This window comes from Cottoperca gobio, chromosome 24 (genome assembly GCF_900634415.1).
Source record: "Cottoperca gobio chromosome 24, fCotGob3.1, whole genome shotgun sequence".
Lineage (NCBI taxonomy): Eukaryota > Metazoa > Chordata > Actinopteri > Perciformes > Bovichtidae > Cottoperca > Cottoperca gobio.
In genome coordinates this window covers 7,988,305-8,006,607 of record NC_041378.1, presented here as the reverse complement: position 1 = coordinate 8,006,607, position 18,303 = coordinate 7,988,305, and the positions used below count along the sequence as shown (strand labels likewise).

At 43.1% G+C, this 18,303-nt stretch overlaps 1 protein-coding gene across 2 annotated transcripts; it reads left to right on the top strand.

Moving 5' to 3' along the window:
• Positions 1–4,078: 4,078 nt before the first annotated feature.
• epm2a (EPM2A glucan phosphatase, laforin) lies at positions 4,079–12,436 on the top strand. Of its 2 annotated transcripts, none has more exons than XM_029425962.1 (4): positions 4,079–4,517; positions 6,197–6,371; positions 9,343–9,587; positions 10,509–12,436. In XM_029425962.1, the coding sequence occupies exons 1-4, from the start codon at positions 4,271–4,273 to the stop codon at positions 10,790–10,792; spliced, it is 951 nt and encodes a 316-aa protein (XP_029281822.1). In that variant the 5' UTR covers positions 4,079–4,270; the 3' UTR covers positions 10,793–12,436. The 2 variants fall into 2 exon arrangements, with proteins under 2 accessions (XP_029281822.1, XP_029281823.1); XM_029425963.1 differs by having other exon boundaries at positions 4,282–4,517; positions 6,201–6,371.
• The last annotated feature ends 5,867 nt before the right edge of the window (positions 12,437–18,303 follow it).

The window sequence follows — 18,303 nt, the reverse complement described above, 5'->3', positions numbered from 1 at the left end:
GGCCCGACAGCGAGCGCCTGGTGGCCGGGTTTGCCACGGAGCCCGGTCGGGTACAGCCCGAAGAAGCTACGTGGTGCCTCCCATCCATCCATCCTGTGGGCCCACCACTCATGGGAAAAACCGCTGGGGTCGGGTGCGCTGTCACATGGGTGGCAGTGATGGTCAGGGACCTCGACGGACCAGACCCGGGCAGCAGAGGCTGGCTCTGGGGACGTGGAACGTCACCTCTCTGTGGGGGAAGGAGCCGGAACTAGTGCGGGAGGTGGAGCGCTACCAGTTGGATCTGGTGGGGCTTACCTCCACGCACAGTCTTGGCTCTGGAACCGTACTCCTGGATAGGGGTTGGACTCTATTCTTCTCCGGAGTTGCCCAAGGTGTGAGGCGTCGGGCCGGGGTGGGGATACTCACTAGCCCCCGGCTGAGCACCGCTATGTTGGAGTTTATCCCGGTGGACGAGAGGGTCGCCTCCCTACGCCTTCGGGTTATGGGGGGGAAAACTCTGACTGTTGTTTGTGCCTATGCCCCAAACCGCAGTTCTGAGTATTCGGCCTTCTTGGAGACCCTGAATGGAGCCCTGCAGGGGGCTCCAGTAGGGGACTCCGTAGTCTTGCTGGGAGACTTCAACGCACACGTGGGAAACGATGGAGACACCTGGAGAGGCGTGATTGGGAGGAAGGGCCTCCCTGATCTAAACCCGAACGGTCGTTTGTTATTGGACTTCTGTGCTAGCCATGGAATGGCCATAACAAACACCATGTTCGAACATAAGGATGCTCATAAGTGCACGTGGTACCAGAGCACCCTAGGCCAAAGGTCAATGATCGATTTCGTAATCGTATCATCTGACCTGAGGCCGCATGTTTTGGACACTCGGGTGAAGAGAGGGGCGGAGCTGTAGACTGATCACCATCTGGTGGTGAGTTGGATCAAGGGGTGGGGGAAGACGCTGGACAGACCTGGTAAACCCAAACGGGTAGTGCGGGTGAACTGGGAACGTCTGGAGGAAGCCCCTGTCCTGGGGATCTTTAACTCACACCTCCGGCGGAGCTTTTCAGCCATCCCTGTGGAGGTTGGGGGCATTGAACCTGAGTGGGCGATGTTCAAAACCTCTATTGCTGAAGCTGCGGTGATGAGCTGTGGTCTCAAGGTCTTAGGTGCCTCAAGGGGCGGTAACCCTCGAACACCGTGGTGGACCCCGGTGGTCAGGGAAGCCGTCCGACTGAAGAAGGAGTCCTTCCGGGTTATGTTATCCGGGAGGACTCCGGAAACAGTTGCAGGGTATCGAAGGACTAGAAGGGCGGCAGCTTCTGCCGTATCAGAGGCAAAGCAGCGGGTGTGGGAGAAGTTCGGAGAAGCTATGGAGAAGGACTTTCGGTCGGCACCAAGGTGCTTCTGGAAAACCATCCGGCACCTCAGGAGGGGGAAGCGAGGAACCATCCAAGCTGTGTACAGCAAGGGTGGGACCCTGCTGACTTCAACTGAGAAGGTTATCGGCCGGTGGAAGGAGCACTTTGAGGAACTCCTGAATCCGACTAACACGCCCTCTATGGTGGAGGCAGAGCTGGAAGCTGATGGGGGATCATCGTCAATTTCCCTGATGGAAGTCACTGAGGTAGTCAAACAACTCCACAGTGGCAAAGCCGCAGGGGTTGATGAGATCCGTCCAGAAATGCTGAAGGCTTTGGGTGTTGAGGGGCTGTCTTGGTTGACACGCCTCGTCAACATTGCGTGGAAGTCTGGGACAGTGCCTAGGGGTTGGCAGACCGGGGTGGTGGTTCCCCTATTTAAAAAGGGGGACCAGAGAGTGTGTGCCAACTACAGGGGTATCACACTTCTCAGCCTCCCTGGTAAAGTCTACTCCAAGGTACTGGAAAGGAGGGTTCAGCCGGTAGTCGAACCTCTGATTGAAGAGGAACAATGCGGATTCCGTCCTGGTCGTGGAACAACGGACCAACTCTTCACTCTCGCAAGGATCCTGGAGGGGGCCTGGGAGTACGCCCATCCGGTCTACATGTGTTTTGTGGATCTGGAGAAGGCATATGACCGGGTCCCCCGGGTGATACTGTGGGAGGTGCTGCGGGAGTATGGGGTGAGGGGGTCACTATTGAGGGCCATCCAATCCCTGTACGCCCAAAGCGAGAGTTGTGTCCGAATACTCGGCAGTAAGTCGGACTCGTTTCCAGTGAATGTTGGCCTCCGCCAGGGCTGCGCTTTATCACCAATCCTGTTCGTGATTTTCATGGATAGGATATCGAGGCGTAGTCGTGGAGGAGAGGGGTTGCAGTTCGGTGACCTGAGGATCTCATCGCTGCTCTTTGCAGATGATGTGGTCCTTATGGCATCATCGGTCTGTGACCTTCAACAGTCACTGGATCGGTTCGCAGCCGAGTATGAAGCGGTTGGGATGAGGATCAGCACCTCCAAATCTGAGGCCATGGCTCTCAGCAGGAAACCGGTGGATTGCCTACTCCGGGTAGGGAATGAGCCATTACCCCAAGTGAAGGAGTTTAAGTACCTCGGGGTCTTGTTTGCAAGTGAGGGGACAATGGAGCGAGAGATTGGCCGGAGAATCGGAGCAGCGGGGGCGGTATTACAGTCACTTTACCGCACCGTTGTGACGAAAAGAGAGCTGAGCCAGAAGGCAAAGCTCTCAATCTACCGGTCGATCTTCGTTCCTACCCTCACCTATGGTCATGAAGGCTGGGTCATGACCGAAAGAACGAGATCACGGGTACAAGCGGCCGAAATGGGTTTTCTCAGACGGGTGGCTGGCGTCTCCCTTAGAGATAGGGTGAGAAGCTCAGCCATCTGTGAGAGACTCGGAGTAGAGCCGCTGCTCCTTTACGTTGAAAGGAGCCAGTTGAGGTGGTTCGGGCATCTAGTAAGGATGCCACCTGGGCGCCTCCCTAGGGAGGTGTTCCAGGCACGTCCAGCTGGGAGGAGACCCCGGGGAAGACCCAGGACTCGGTGGAGAGATTATATCTCCTCTCTGGCCTGGGAACGCCTCGGGATCCCCCAGTCGGAGCTGGAGGATGTGGCCCGGAGAAGGGAAGATTGGGGTTCCTTACTGGAGCTGCTGCCCCCGCGACCCGATCCCGGATAAGCGGTAGACGATGGATGGATGGATGGATGGATGGATGGAGCTGCAAAGTCGGCAACTGCGCTCAGTTTATGAGCAGAATGCTGTCGGGAACACAGCGGTGGAGATGGTTTGTCAGTGTTTGGAAACACGTAGTGACCAAAGTTTCCTTCTGCATCAGAGTCTCCCACAGGCAGCTTGGCTTATAAAGCTCTTACTGCATCAAACATGTCCGTGATCACATGGCAATGAAGCTGCAGGTTTAACAGTGAGATGCTTCGTTATGTCGCACAAACAGGCCAGCTCACATCGTCCCAAAGATCTGTGGTGTGTTTCCCTTTGCTTTCCAAAAACTTTCATTTCATTCACACATTTAGATACTTCCTCAAATGTCTTTTCCCGTGGTTGTGCCATGCATTGATTTAATTACCAAAACTGGCGGGCCAGTTATGACAGACATATGATATTTTCTCGCGGGCCGGATATAATTGCCTTGAGTTTGACACCCGTGTAAACACTGAAACGTGCACATAAATGAGATAAATAACGTAAGCGTTTAGTTTATTTAATAAAAGAGCACCTGTTCAATGCAACACTGATACTGCTATTAGTAATCGGAGACGTGTTATTCTTAAAAAATGCACGCATAAAGTTGCATTCAAATTTATATATTTTTATATATGGCTCTCAAGGAAATACATAAAAAAATATTTAGCTTTTATGGCTCTCCCAGCCAAAAAGGTTCCCGACCCCTGTAGTAGAGAGTCTTCTACTAAATTATAGAAACGCCTAACAATATAATGCAATGCAATTCCACAACCCTCTATTGATCTAGGTCTATCTATATCTATCTACCTACTACTAAATAGTCCATTTCATTGATATAACCCAATATGACAAATAATAGAAACATCTGTCAATATAATGCAATGCAGATCCACAGCACTATCTATCTAGATCTGCGGATCTATCTATCTCTATCTGTGTGGCTGATTAGTGCGCAGTAATTCTAACAGAGTGGGACTTCATTCTTTCTAGCTCCTCTTTGCTCCAAACTACACTGTCCAAAAATACGGTCCGATTAATTTTAGACAGTCAATGGGGCACGCGGACTTAATGCACGAGCTATAATAACCCACGCTCGCCACACTTAACGATTGAGGACATGTCATTTAGTTAAGGTTGCACACAATGTTGTTCAGGTTCGGTGTTATTCTCACTCCGGAGTCTTCGGATGTAAAGGTCTTTGTTTTGGGTTCGCGTGCAGAAATGGGCCACTGGGACTTGAGCGGAGCGGTTCAGATGAAAGCCTCACAGAAGCTCCTGTCAACGCACGAACCGGGTCTATGGATCGGCGACGTGCAGCTGGCAGAGCCGTTCAAAGACACACTGTGGTTCAAGTTCGTCAAAAGAGTCAGCGGCGCTTATATCTGGGAAGGTATACATCCAACTGTCTATTTTTGAGAATTCACACAGATTAAATGTAATTCCCATCGAAGGGTAAACGTTTCAGTAAAAAGACGAAAATAACTCCGCCATGTTTGGTTTATATTGTGTAATGTATTCTTACTGCCACATGATGGCGGTAAAGTGACACTACTTACTAAATGCTCAGTGGCTCAACGATTTCAGAGCACTTGTACACTTTACTGACGTTTTAGTAAGTATTTTAACAGTGTAAACATATTACATTATAATTAAAAGTCCTCCATTGAATTGTATAACTAAATATAATTTATAACAGTACAAAAGTATCATCCACAATAGACCTCAGTATTCAAAATATAATTTAATAATAAATAGTATATGTTGACCGTCAAAGAGAAATATAGGCGACATATGCCTGTATTTGTTTATATATATATATATATATATATATATATATATATATATATATATATATATATATATATATATATATATATATATATATATATATATGTCATTTTGTGACATCCTGTCTCAAAATGATGCAGAAAAACTAGTCCATGCATTTGTTACTTCAAGGCTGGATTACTGCAACTCATTGTTATCAGGTTGTCCCAAAAAGTCGCTTAAGACTCTTCAGTTGATCCAAAATGCAGCGGCACGTGTATTGACAAGAACAAGGAAACGGGATCATATTACTCCTGTATTAGCTGCTCTGCACTGGCTCCCAGTAAAATACAGAATAGAATTCAAAATCCTTCTCCTGACTTACAAATCAATTAATGGTCAGGCTCCAGCATATCTTAAAGATCTCATAGTACCTTATAAACCAACTAGAGCATTACGCTCCCAGACTGCAGGGTTACTTGTAGTTCCTAGAGTCTCTAAGAGTACAATGGGAGCCAGAGCCTTCAGCTATCAAGCTCCTCTCCAGTGGAACCAGCTTCCAGTTTGTGTTCGGGAGGCAGACATAGTTAGGGCTGGCTCAGGTTTGCCCTGGATCAGCCCCTAGTTATGCTGCTATAGGCTTAGACTGCCGGGGGACACCTCCCTGCTCTCTTCCTTCTCTTCCTCTCTCCTCCCCTCCCTCTCTTCTTCTCCCTCTCAATCTGTATGCATTTATGTAAATGTATGTTACTAACGCATCATCCGGGGCATCATCCCCGGAGTGTCTGTCTCTCATGTGGCAGGTTGCCACTGATAAAGTTTACGTCAGGATCATGAATCGTGGCTGCGCTTGCTGCCCTGGTCCTGCTGGACACCGGGAAGCCTTTTTGACATTTTCCTGGATTCATCCATACTTTCTATTTATTTTTTTTCCAACACAACATAATTTCTGTCAAATGTTGTATTTGTACTATGTTGTTTATTCTGTACACACGACATCTATTGCACGTCTGTCCGTCCTGGGAGAGGGATCCCTCCTCAGTTGCTCTCCCTGAGGTTTCTTCCATTTTTTCCCCTTTAATTTTGGGGTTTCTTTTAGGAAGTGTTTCCTTGTGCGATGCGAGGGTCTAAGGACAGAAGATGTCGTAACCTGTACAGTCTGTAAAGCACACTGAGACAAATGTATAATTTGTGATATTGGGCTATACAAATAAATTTGATTTGATTTGATTTATATAAAAAACATCCTAAAATGGGTAGTTGGTCACACACCTGCAGAAAGGTTGTCTTCCTTGTTGCCAGGTAGCAGTCCGAGCCATGACAGATGTTGTTCATATGATGAGATGAACGTGGTGGATGGAGTTTACTGCCATCCGATTGGTCACTGGATAGAAGAAACAGGACACACAGATGAGATGAAACACACCACCAACTTTTACTTCAGTGTGGCAGGTCAGAAGGCCATTCATTTCTCCAGGTAATACAGTACACTACAAACAAAGTCAGTGTAATGTTGTATGGGAATGCTGTGAATGTCTAAAAGTAAAACACATCACCGTTTCAGTTGAAAGATTGAACAAATCGGTCTCAAAATGTTGGTAGCATGACTTCAGAGTGTTAGAATTGGGCAGCATGGGTGACATACTTAAAATCAGTCCTGCAACCTGCTGATGTACTTTACTTTAGCAAGATGCCCACCAGCATCAGAGCCTCAGGGTGTTTGTTGTTGCTGTTGTTGCTGAGCTTTACCTCTAGGATCTCCCAGTTGAAGAGAACATTTGGTCTGTGTGGGTAAACTAAGTATTCAAACAAAAAACAGTTTTGAACTATTACTTTAAAGGATTTTCTGTCGTTTGGACATTCATATATTCTTTACCTTGTATGTAAAAAAAAAAAAAAAAAAACCTAAACCTGCAAACTGCCAAAGCACTCTTGTATGTAGCCTGTAGCAAGTAGAAATAGAGATCTATCATCCCCCCCCCCCCCCCCCCCCCCCCCACACACACACACACACACACACACACACACACACACTTTAATGAAATGTGATGCTCGTTGAAGGTTTTCTGCCTTTCTGATGCGACATCCGATGTGTGTAGCACAGTTAATAATAATGAAAATTAATGAGGTCCCCTGGGGCCAATCAATTCTCATGCTGAAGTGTGAATGCTTCTTAAACAACACAGAGGGTCACGTCAGCTCCCCTTCTCTTATCTTCCTTACAGTTTTCAAACACAACCAATCTTTTAAAGTAAAGATCATGTATTACTCTGTAGTCTCAGTGCAAGTTTGAATTCTGTTTCGTCATGATACTACATCTGTTAGAGAAAATTAATCTTCAGTACGTTGTCCTGCGAAGAGGCCAGAGCAGTCATGTCACACTGCCCTTTGTTGATTAAAGTTGTCGCTCTCTTACAGGGCAGACAAAGCAGCAATCACCCTCTTAGGCCTGCTCACTCCTTTGTTTTTTAACCTTGCTCTCTCCCATTTAGTTATAAATGCCGTCTGTCACTCGCAAATTATTGTTCTTTGAAAAAAGTTGCATCATCAACTCATATGGTAAATATGAGGTATTTAAGGTATTTAAATAACTTTCACAAAGTCTATTAGAAAGATATAATGAGTTGTTTGTGTCAGCTCATAACATCTCAATGACAGGTTTGGCTGATTTAATTAATTTACAGCTTCCAGGCTCGATAGTAATAACATTAAAATCAGCCACTCTATGCTCCAGTCAAAATAAAGCTACATTTACAGACGGATCCTAAACAGATACACGTACTCTGTTCTATTATTTCTCACACATAAATGTAAATAAATCTGTCAAAATATGCACTGTTACCCTTAACACTTTTTCCAATCTGTCTACATGATTCTTGATTCTACATGTTTTCAAGAGTAACAAAGTATTAAGTATTTCAGCAGCCAAGTCTTTCTTTTCTCTTTTTAATGTGCCCAAAAATGTATAATGTATATAACGCTCCATAGCTAAAACTTGTATTCATGCTACAACTTGGGTCTTGCGAGGGCTATGTCTGTTGAAATATCTCAACAACTTGTACATGAGTTGCCATGAACTTTGGTGCAGATATCCGAGATGCCCAGAGGATGAATGTCTGTCTCCACTGGGTTTGACTGTTTTATGCAACGTTACACCCTCTGAAGTGCCTGACTCAAAGATAATTGACGGTTTGGAGAATACATTAAACCTGTATATTGGGCTCAAATTGATGAGAAAATAGTCACACACACACACACACACACACACACACAACACCCAGCATACACTTAATCATAGCCTGCGACCCATGAGGGAGTGAGCACATACCTTGCATGACAATGAGCAGGCTTGTTTTGTGCCATCAGGTTTTAATTTGTGTCCGAAGACCTTACAAGGCTTATGTCAAGGACCTGTGTTCAGTAGTAAGAACTGTGCCCTTGTGTCTTTCCTATTAATAGCTTTTTCAAATTAGTCTCTCAGACCTTGCATCCGTGTAGCCCCAAGTATCATACACACACTCACCTATGCAATAACTCATTATATGATTCAAAGAGATTTTAAAGGCGCTGTCTACCAGGTGCTTCGTCTCTCACGCTGATATTCAGGGGGGAGGAGGAGAGAAATTGTTATATAGTGATACTGTCTGTGAGGGTTAGAACAAACAGGTGTATCATTCTTTAGTAGCAAAAAAGGGACAGTTGTTTCACCTACAACAAAGCCATTTAGCAGGGATGTGTGATATAAAGAAGAGAGGCCATCTGATAACAGCAAGTCGACCAGAGACTTTCACTGCAGAGCCACTCTGGGACATCACAGATTAACAGCGTCCTTTCTTCTTTTTAAGCTTCACCTCCTCTGGTTGTTGACTTCATGCATGCTAATGAGCACTAAATGGAGTGTGCCCCAGACCGTAGTTGTCTCGAGGAGAATTAGAGGGACAAGATGTCAACAAAACATCACAGCTATGAGGGAGAGAGGGAGGAGAAACAAACAAACAGAGAGAGAGAGATGAACCCTTGTGCTTGTTATCTTACTTGTTGAGGTCAGCTTTCCTCTGATCTGCCTGTTGGACAGTTTTCAAAAAATAACGTGTCATTTTGCTCAGGAGTAACTTGAGATTCTGTGCTCATACCCATCACTATAGCCATCAGTCTCTCTCTCTCTCTCTCTACCCATTTCTTTATTTGCTTTCAGTGTCTGAGTCTCTATTCAAAGCATTTAGGCCATGTTATCCTATAATATATATACAGTAAAGCTGTCATTTATCATCACTTTTCTGTTTTCTTTATCTCCTCTTTTCATCCTTTGTGCCTTCATTTAAACACGACTCGCTATCTGATCATATCCACCTGTACAGGTTCAGCATATGTAGCATATTATAATGACACATTATTTATTATAATTGCATACATAGAAACGGTTAATGCATTCCTGTTTATTTCACTAGGGTGCTGCCACGTATTTGGCTGGGCAGCTGCCCTCGACAGGTGGAACATGTGACCGTAAAGATGAAGCAGGAATTGGGGATTACTGCAGTGATGAACTTCCAGACAGAGTGGGATGTGGTGAACAACTCCAGTGGCTGCAGGCACAACCCTGGGGAAGCCATGACCCCGGAGACCATGATGCATTTGTACAAAGACTGTGGCCTGGTGTATGTGTGGATACCCACACCTGACATGAGCACGGAGGGTAAGGAGAATTCTGTAGACATACACGAGTAAATGGAGTAATAATAATAGTATTTCGTCAAATCAGAGTGAGGTGACAGATACAGCTTGGAGCTGTTCGGGACTCAATGTCTTTCTCAAAGACACTTTGGCCGTGTATATACAGCACAGCACAGCACAGACAAGTCAAGTCTTAATCGTCCGGCTGAAAAGCTCCTAACTTATTCATCCTTCGTCGCTATTTGTTTTTCTACCTTGGAAAGCTACCTGAGGGTTCCAATTCAAGTATTTCAAGGTATGAAAATCAGCATGGATTATTTATTTTATTTACCGTTTCTAGAACAGGATGAATGCAAGAGATAAACGTAAAGGATCTGCGATTGGTGCATTTATAGCGAAACATAACCATCAGCTCCCAAGGTGTCCTTTAACCAGAATGTTACAGTGTGTTGCGTCACTCACAAAACAGTTCGAGCAAAAACATATTTGCAAACCCGAAATAGAGATCCTACTATATACTTGTCAATATTTGCAGTTTATTCCTCCTGACAGTGTGATCTTTTGCTATAGACTCCAGCAACCTGCAAAAGGATTGTGATAAATGTGCATTTTAAGTATGCATGGGTTGCTAACAGTCAGGACATATTTCTTCAGCAGTCAAGTTTCTTCTCCAAAGGTGATGCAAAGTAGTTCCATATTCATAGTTAATCTATACAGGTCATTTATATACTAGATACTTGCACTATATACACTTCTGTTTGAATAATGTTTGTTAAAAACTACAGTGCCCAAAAAATGGTGCCACAAACGGAGCAGGGAAAGTATTGAGACAAACACATTGTTGGATTTTGTCTTTTTATGGGATTTATTGAGATAAGAAAAACATAGAATATCGCAAGCCTTCTGCTTTAAATGTATTATGTGTTATTGTTTTCTTCTGCAGGTCGGATCAGAATGCTTCCCCAAGCTGTTTTCTTGCTCCATGGTCTCTTGGAGAATGGCCACACTGTCTATGTTCACTGTAATGCTGGAGTCGGCAGGTCGACCGCAGCTGTGTGTGGACTGCTCATGTACATCCTTGGCTGGAGCCTGAGGAAGGTGCAGTACTTTGTTGCAACCAGGAGGCCGGCAGTGTACGTAGATGAGGAGGCTTTAGTCCAGGCTCAGGCTGACTTCATCCAGAAGTTTGGACAACTGCGATCATCCATCTCTTACCCAGAGACATGAGAATTGAGTGTGCTCATACTGAAGTCTTGACATTTGAAGCAGAATTTACATATATGTAAAGCTCCACTGGACTGGACTCTTGGAAACTAAAATTATTCCTGACAATGTGTGAAAAATATACGTCAGCATGAAAGGAGCCAGAAGGTGAAATAACCTATAGCAATTAAATTAACTTATTTCCACTTCAATCTAATTCAAGTAAATGACCCACTTCAGCTGAGTGGCTTTCGAAATCTGGTTGATCCCCAAGTATTTGGAGAGAGTTCTGCTGGCTGACAGCATAGATGTTCCAAGCAATTAATCCTACTGTGATGTGTTAGCTTTTAACTTCAGGAATTACCCTCTGCCATTTAGCACACACAGTTGGAAATTGTGCACTTGGACTGAGCTTCATGACACTGTTAGTAGTTTTCAGTTAATGTCTGCAGGGGGGCTTGGAAAGACCTTTTCTTTTAGCCTTTTTTGTAATGATCAATACATAGAGTTGACATTTCAGAAGGCAATGTTTAGCTGATGTGTTGGACAACAATGAATATGAATATACAGCAAATAAAAAATATCACTATATAACAATACCGCTGTTTGCTCTTATCCAACACGCTGTGCTCCTCGGTAAAGGGTTAGTCCACATTGCTATTGCATGGTTGTGTATCAATTTACCCTTTTTAATTCAGAACAAAAAAAGAATCTCTTTTTTTTTCCTCAAAAGGTCTTAATGCTCGGTCCTTCTTGCCAAAGCAACAAATCAATTCCAAAAACCTAAAATAAGGACAATGCCTGTCCCTCTCTGTGAGAGAGGTATTCCGATCCCAGACATTGAAGAATGCAGCGCCGCCCCATCTCTCTCAGAGAGCTTGACAGCATTTCATCTTTATTTATTAATCCGACAGATGCTATTCCGACCCATCTCCTAAATAACGAAAACAACATGCCTGCCAGACCATTTTAATGCATACATAATAAGAAATTATTGGAATACTGTTTTGTTGTCAATTCTGAATGTGTGCCTAGACTCCTATTAAGGATATATTGCTTTTTTTGATAGAGTGTTTGTGTTACTTGTCCCTGATTTAAGAAAGTTAGTGGAGTCGGGAGGAGGGAAGAGTTTTCTCCTTAAGCATAATTGATATTCTCATTACCTTTCAGTGAGTCCCTTCAGCAGACAGCACCTCGTGAGGGTGTCAGCGGGGATGGATGGGTGGGTGGAATGAACCATGCACGTGTGCTAGTGGAAGAAAATCATTGTGGATTTTTAAATGCTCTTAAAAATATTCACAATAACTGAATATGAAATGAGTGACATGCTTTTCTTCTTCTTTTTGACCAAGCAGAGTAATTACTGCATTCAGGAAAAGTAATGTGATTACAGTGCAGTTTGTGCTCTGTTCTAGGGTTTGTCACTTAATGGATGCCCATGTAATTGGTTTCCAACATGTGGCATTTATTCCACAAATGTATTCCCAGTGATTCATTTTATAAAGTATGTGTAGTTCGCAGGATCTGCCAATCACCTACACCGGTTCCTCCAGATCACATTAGCGTAGGCATTAGAGAGCATTTGCAACTGTCACATAGGGGGCTTTTTATGATGTAGATGAATAAACAAGAACCATTCAATCCAGAATGTGCAGAGAAAATACACTGTGTTCCCGTGTTCAGCCTATTCGTGCTTACAATGTCCCTGCAAGCCACCAGCTTGTATTTATTCCTTCTGCTCCTTCTTTAACAGGCACATTCATTCTGCTAATTTAAAGCAGCACGCACCCATTTTTCAAAAGTGCTTCTGCAGTACACCTTCTCTTTTATTCATTAATGGATCCATCAACTGAGACAAACCATTTCCCTACTGTAAAGTGAAATAAACCCTGAGGAGGAAAAACTTTTTAGGGTGTAAATCACACTGAATGGTTTAATCCCACCATCAAAGCAGATGGGTTTGGTGATGGTAATGCATTTGTATGAAGGGTGACCGTATCTGAATAAATCCAATGTCCTGGCATTTATGCCCAAAGGTGAAGATTTTACTATAACAAAGACATTTTTAGTATAGTCCTCAGTATGCACGTCCTCTATATAAAGTACCCAAATGAACTATATAAAACAGTCAACTGTGTGCAGATTACAATAACGTTCCACAGCAATGAGCATATTACATTTATTTTGAAAAGGTAGCACATTTCACATTTCCAAGTCAAGAAGCACCAAATACTCATGTGTCACAATCACAAGTGTATAGTTACTACAGCAATGTTAAAGATAACATTAACCTTGTGTTGGTCCAAAGAAAGCAGTACTTTTATTGTATAAAATACACACACAAAGATATAATACATTAATGATTTCAGTCGTGTTGGGGATATTAATCAAAAGGAAGGTTCAGGTAACACAAGGATACCATTGCAGTAAGAACAAGGCAGGTATTAAAACTAATAGGACACATATTACAATAGTTTGTGTATTTTAACAGGCTATATTGATCTTCTACAGATGCTATGCTGTTTGAAATGCTCTGTGTTTCAGGTGGCATGACAGTGCCAGGGTCTGATATCCGCTCAGAGACGCCAGCTAAAAGGAAAACAAAATACCAGCTGAGCACAGAATGTCTGAGATGGCAAATCTCACCCGCTGTGAAAATTGCATCATCATTGTTATCAGTGGGAAAAAATGCCCTTCAGTGTATCAAGGACAACAAGTCCTCCCCTGCATCCCTGGGAGCCTCTGGATTAGCACTTTAGACAGTGGCCGTGACACACAGGTGCAGCATGTCATAAAAAAGATCCACCTGAGCTGCACAGGCAACCAGGATGATGCTATAGACTGGAGGCTGATTCACTGTTCGTCACATTAACCTGAGTCATGCTACTGCTGGACATTACTATCACGATGGAAAAGAGTTGGTCCATGTCAACTCTATCAGATTGTGTGTTGTGACTATTGTATCTGATAACTGTACTTCCCTAAATATTCAAGTCATCGTCTAACTCCATGTCTCGTTGGTGCTGCTTGCACATCATTGAAAAACAGGACTTGTGCAGTAGGGTTGGGATGACGAATGATCGCCCATGGCTGACAGTCATTTACCACTGACATTTGCAAATGAACTATGAATTATGCAAATACATGTCAGCGATATTTACTTACTGAATTGAACACTATTATGAACTTCAGATTATGTTACACGGTAAAGTGGGTGATACATCATGTAACTAATTTCCTGAACAGGTTGTGCTACACAGCATCTCATGTTTACCAACATCATGGATATCAATGTAAACATACAATTATGTACTGGGGTGCACCGGTAGCTCACCTGGTAGAGCCTCCCCATCTATGAAGGCTGAGTCCTTCCTGCAGCAGCCCGGATTCAAAACCGACCCATGGCTCTTTGATGAATGTCGTCGTCGTCGTGGTCGTCGAAATATAAATGTATATATTCTATGTCTATATATATATATTATCAACCATTGCCTCATTTTATCCAACAGTTTAGAAGCAAAGCTGTTTCCAATAACAAGCCAGACACTCAGTCCACGTATTGCAAAGGCTCATTAAATGTCCCTCTGCGTTATTAAGAATATCTGTGAGATGGATGAGCAGAGCTATTTAAAGTGAGTAAGGCACACTCACAGGAAGACATTATTTGTTTACTTTCTGTATTAGATTTTATTATCTAAACATAGCCAGGCAGTCTATTTCAGCTTTGGAGAGTGAATTGTGTTTTGTCCAATAAGCCTTTGATCCTCGGAGACGCATGATGAGGATTTTGATCATGATCTCTGCCTTTTGAAACGTTTACCATTCATCTTCCATGCAGTTCTATTAGCTAGACCAGCCTGCACTGGGCATTCATTCATCATAGAGAGCTAAAGCCTTTTTCACATCCACAGACAGTCCCACAAGTTCCACATACAAAGAGGCACAAATGATTTATATTAATCACGTCAGTCTAGGCGTCCCTGGTCAATTTACTTAATAGATTCCAAGTCCAGCTATACCATTTGCATGGTGTGGGTTCACTGTGTGGCTAAGAAAAACAGCAGTGAAGACATTGCTCTCGACTTTGGTCCTGGGCAGAACTCCAGCCACCCTGGCAGGTACTGACTGTAGAAGCAAAAATGAAAGGTTTCACCAAATAGATCTACATCTACAGCCTGTTTCTACCATGTATGTTTCAGTCTCTTGCAGCAGCAGCCCTAGGAGGGAGGTGTATCTATGCAGTTCAAAAACATCTGACTATGACACAGTTTGTGGAATATGACTAGGCATCAGTAATCTCAGACAGTTGAAAATACAGAAAAAATATAAATAAATCTGTGAGGCCGCAGTGTTGAATAATCAATACATCTGAGACTGACTTTGTGAGGCTGAATAGAATGTGTGTGTGCCATGTGTTCCTCCAGACACACCACATGCAAGACTTAATAAACGTTAATTATGTGAATGCATTATTTGAGTCATTCCTGGAGCAGCTAGTGGCAGTGCCCCACTGATATTCAATAATCTCCATCCGTTGTCCCTTGGGGACCGTAACAAAGAATGGGCCGATATCTTCAGACTTGATATTTCTCATGCAAACTGTGCGAATACAATCTGAATATTCTTTATTGCTATAATACGTTAGCCGTACACCCGATTAATTAAAGTAAGTTACGGAAACACTTGTGCAATATGCATTTTATTTTGACAGATTTATTATTCCTCAAACTTCTATAAAAAAATAAATGCAAAACCCGTGCAATTCATCTTAACTTTTGCTTCTTTATGGATTCTTTTTTATAGTTAAGAATGGGCATCATCTTTTAAAGCAAAGATTGCTTATACTCTCATTACATGCATGTCTGAAAACAAAGCCACACCGCAGCCGTTCACTGTGTGACTGTAGGGACCGGCTTCCTGTAAAATCCATTCTTGCTGTCAATACGTCTGTTGTTCTCTCCATCTTCCACGTTGGCACTGCCATTGATCAGTGTAAACCCTGATGAGTGTAAAGGTTTTGTGTTGTGCACAATCCCTGATCAAAATACTAATGTCTTCATGTATACTCTGCAGTGTTTCCCCTACCATTGTATTGGACGGGCGTTGCAGCCCCCCCAACGGAGCCCCGCGCCCTGAAATTGAAGGTGTTATTTTTTTAAAATATATATTCACAACTCACTTTTCACATTGACAGATGCTCTTTTATTAAATAAACTAAACGCTTATGTTATTGATCTAATTCATGTGCACGTTTCAGTGTGTACTGTCCACGCTGCACATTCTCTCCTTCGCTCCGTTTTGCGAACCTGACACACACACCTAGTCAGTGCGGAGGAAAGGAGAGGGGAGAATGAAGCCGTTCTCACATTGGAATTCAAGCAAAGATCTTGAGTCATATAGAGGTTGAAGGAAACATTTGAGGAACCGCCGTATGACTTTGGTAAGTTAGGATCTGTCACTGATTGTATGTTTTGGCCCAATAACTACAAACTTCTACAAGCCATCCACCATGACAGTTAACATGTGTAAAGCTTTATACGGTTGTGAAAAGTTATGTTATTGTTGCAGGCAAGAATCATGTTAGTTTGCCTCTAACTAATTGAGTGGGTTTTAATTTGTTTTATCAATATCATACCTGCTTTGTTTTTTCGTGTTCTAATCAAAAACTAAAAGGCTTTTGATTAGAATATTTATTCAAATCGGGACCCCTGAATGTTTTTGCATGAATAACAACAGTGACGTGTGAAGAAAGAATCAGATCCATCTGAAATATATATGCGTGTATCTGTATAAACTGTAATCCTGCTTTAATAAATATGACTGGACAGGTATGCATTACTTTGTGAAAGGCGTATGATTGAATACGTTTTTTAGCACGTAATTAAGCCAGCTAGCCATCAGAGAAAGACAATAGAGATTGTGTGTCCATGCATGATAATTATACCTGCTTTCCTAGTTTCTTTCCCCCTTTCTGAATCAGTGATGCCAGATGCCAAAGCTGACAGCTTAGTTAACATGGTAATCATGAGATCAATGAGCGCTAAATGATCCAATGAAAGACATGTCCATCATTTTAGCGTGACTCTGCAGGGAAAAGGCTGCTGTGTGATATGTATCAGTGGTTTCTGAATCTTTTTAACATTGACTTTTATTTATTGTCCTTTGGCTGACAATTGAATCACTTCTGCATAAAGATGAATTATGCATTGACAAAAAAAATGGAAATCAGATACAAATGTGCTTCCTGTATGTGCACAGGAAGTTGTCATGGTTTTTATATTTAATTTATTTCACTCACATCTTCACCAACTTGTGTTGTTGTATCAACAACTTGGCCACTGCAATATAACAGTGTCCTTTAATGTCCCTGTCCGATTACTAATCTCACAAGAGGCTGCTATTCCAGTTCGAAACAAACAGATCCAACATGGCTGCCCTGACCTCTTCGGATGTACCCGTATGCCTGAGTTGTCCATGATCACAGAGACCCAGCAGGCCACTGGGGGAAGGAGGGGGACCTGAAGTCGGTTGACAAGGGACAGAGCATGACCTGCTTCGTCACCGTCCTCACCCTCACACCATTTGACATGGACTCCCTGCCAGAACAGATAACATTTACTACAGAGCAGCGAACAACCCAGCACAGATGGACTAGAGTGCAAAATACACACACACAGGCGCGCACACACACACACACACACACACACACACACACACACGCACGCACACACTGCCTCTGAGATCTTCTCACCACTGTAGATATGTATTCACATGGAGGTGTTGTTGAAAAAAACGGTCTCTGCTAATTAGTCCTCTCTAATTATTACAGGAAGAACTCTCAACTGGCCAGACCATCAAGATAAGCATTTACAAGGTGCCGTTATGCAAATGTCTTACATATAGCCGGGGTATTCAATGTGCTGAAAGCTGATGATGTGCATCTTATCATTTACATGGTATTAGGATGCTAACCAGATAATGAGTCACTCAACACAATGAAAAGCTAATTTAGATTAGCCACTAGCTAATGGGCATCTTTGAACCTAATGAGATTTTTTTTCTTTCAACCTAATATCAAGCTGACTGATGGACAATTGGAAAAGGGTAATTTCACTGTCTGTGTTTTGGCAATAACACCCTCCACTGGCACCCCGAGTTGCTTTACAGAGCTTTTTCTTTCTCGAATCGAAGTCTTTCTGTTAAGTTTGTTTAGCAGAGCTGGGAGTTAAAAAGAGAAAAAGCTCTGGTGCTGTCGATACCATTAACAGTTCATTCGGTGTGTTTATTGTGCCGTTGGATGATGAAGCCGAACATCATAAATAGGACGGGTTCTGTGTGTGTAGGGAGACATATGGTTGCCAGTACCGCCAGACTCATAAATCACCAGTGACAACAGATAATGAATGCCGGCCTTTCAGAGGAGATTGGTTTACCCATCTCTATATTAAGTGATGGTACAATTTATATTTACAAAACAACGTCTATGAATAAGTAAAACATATTTTTTCTGCAGAATACGACATTTGGCCACACAC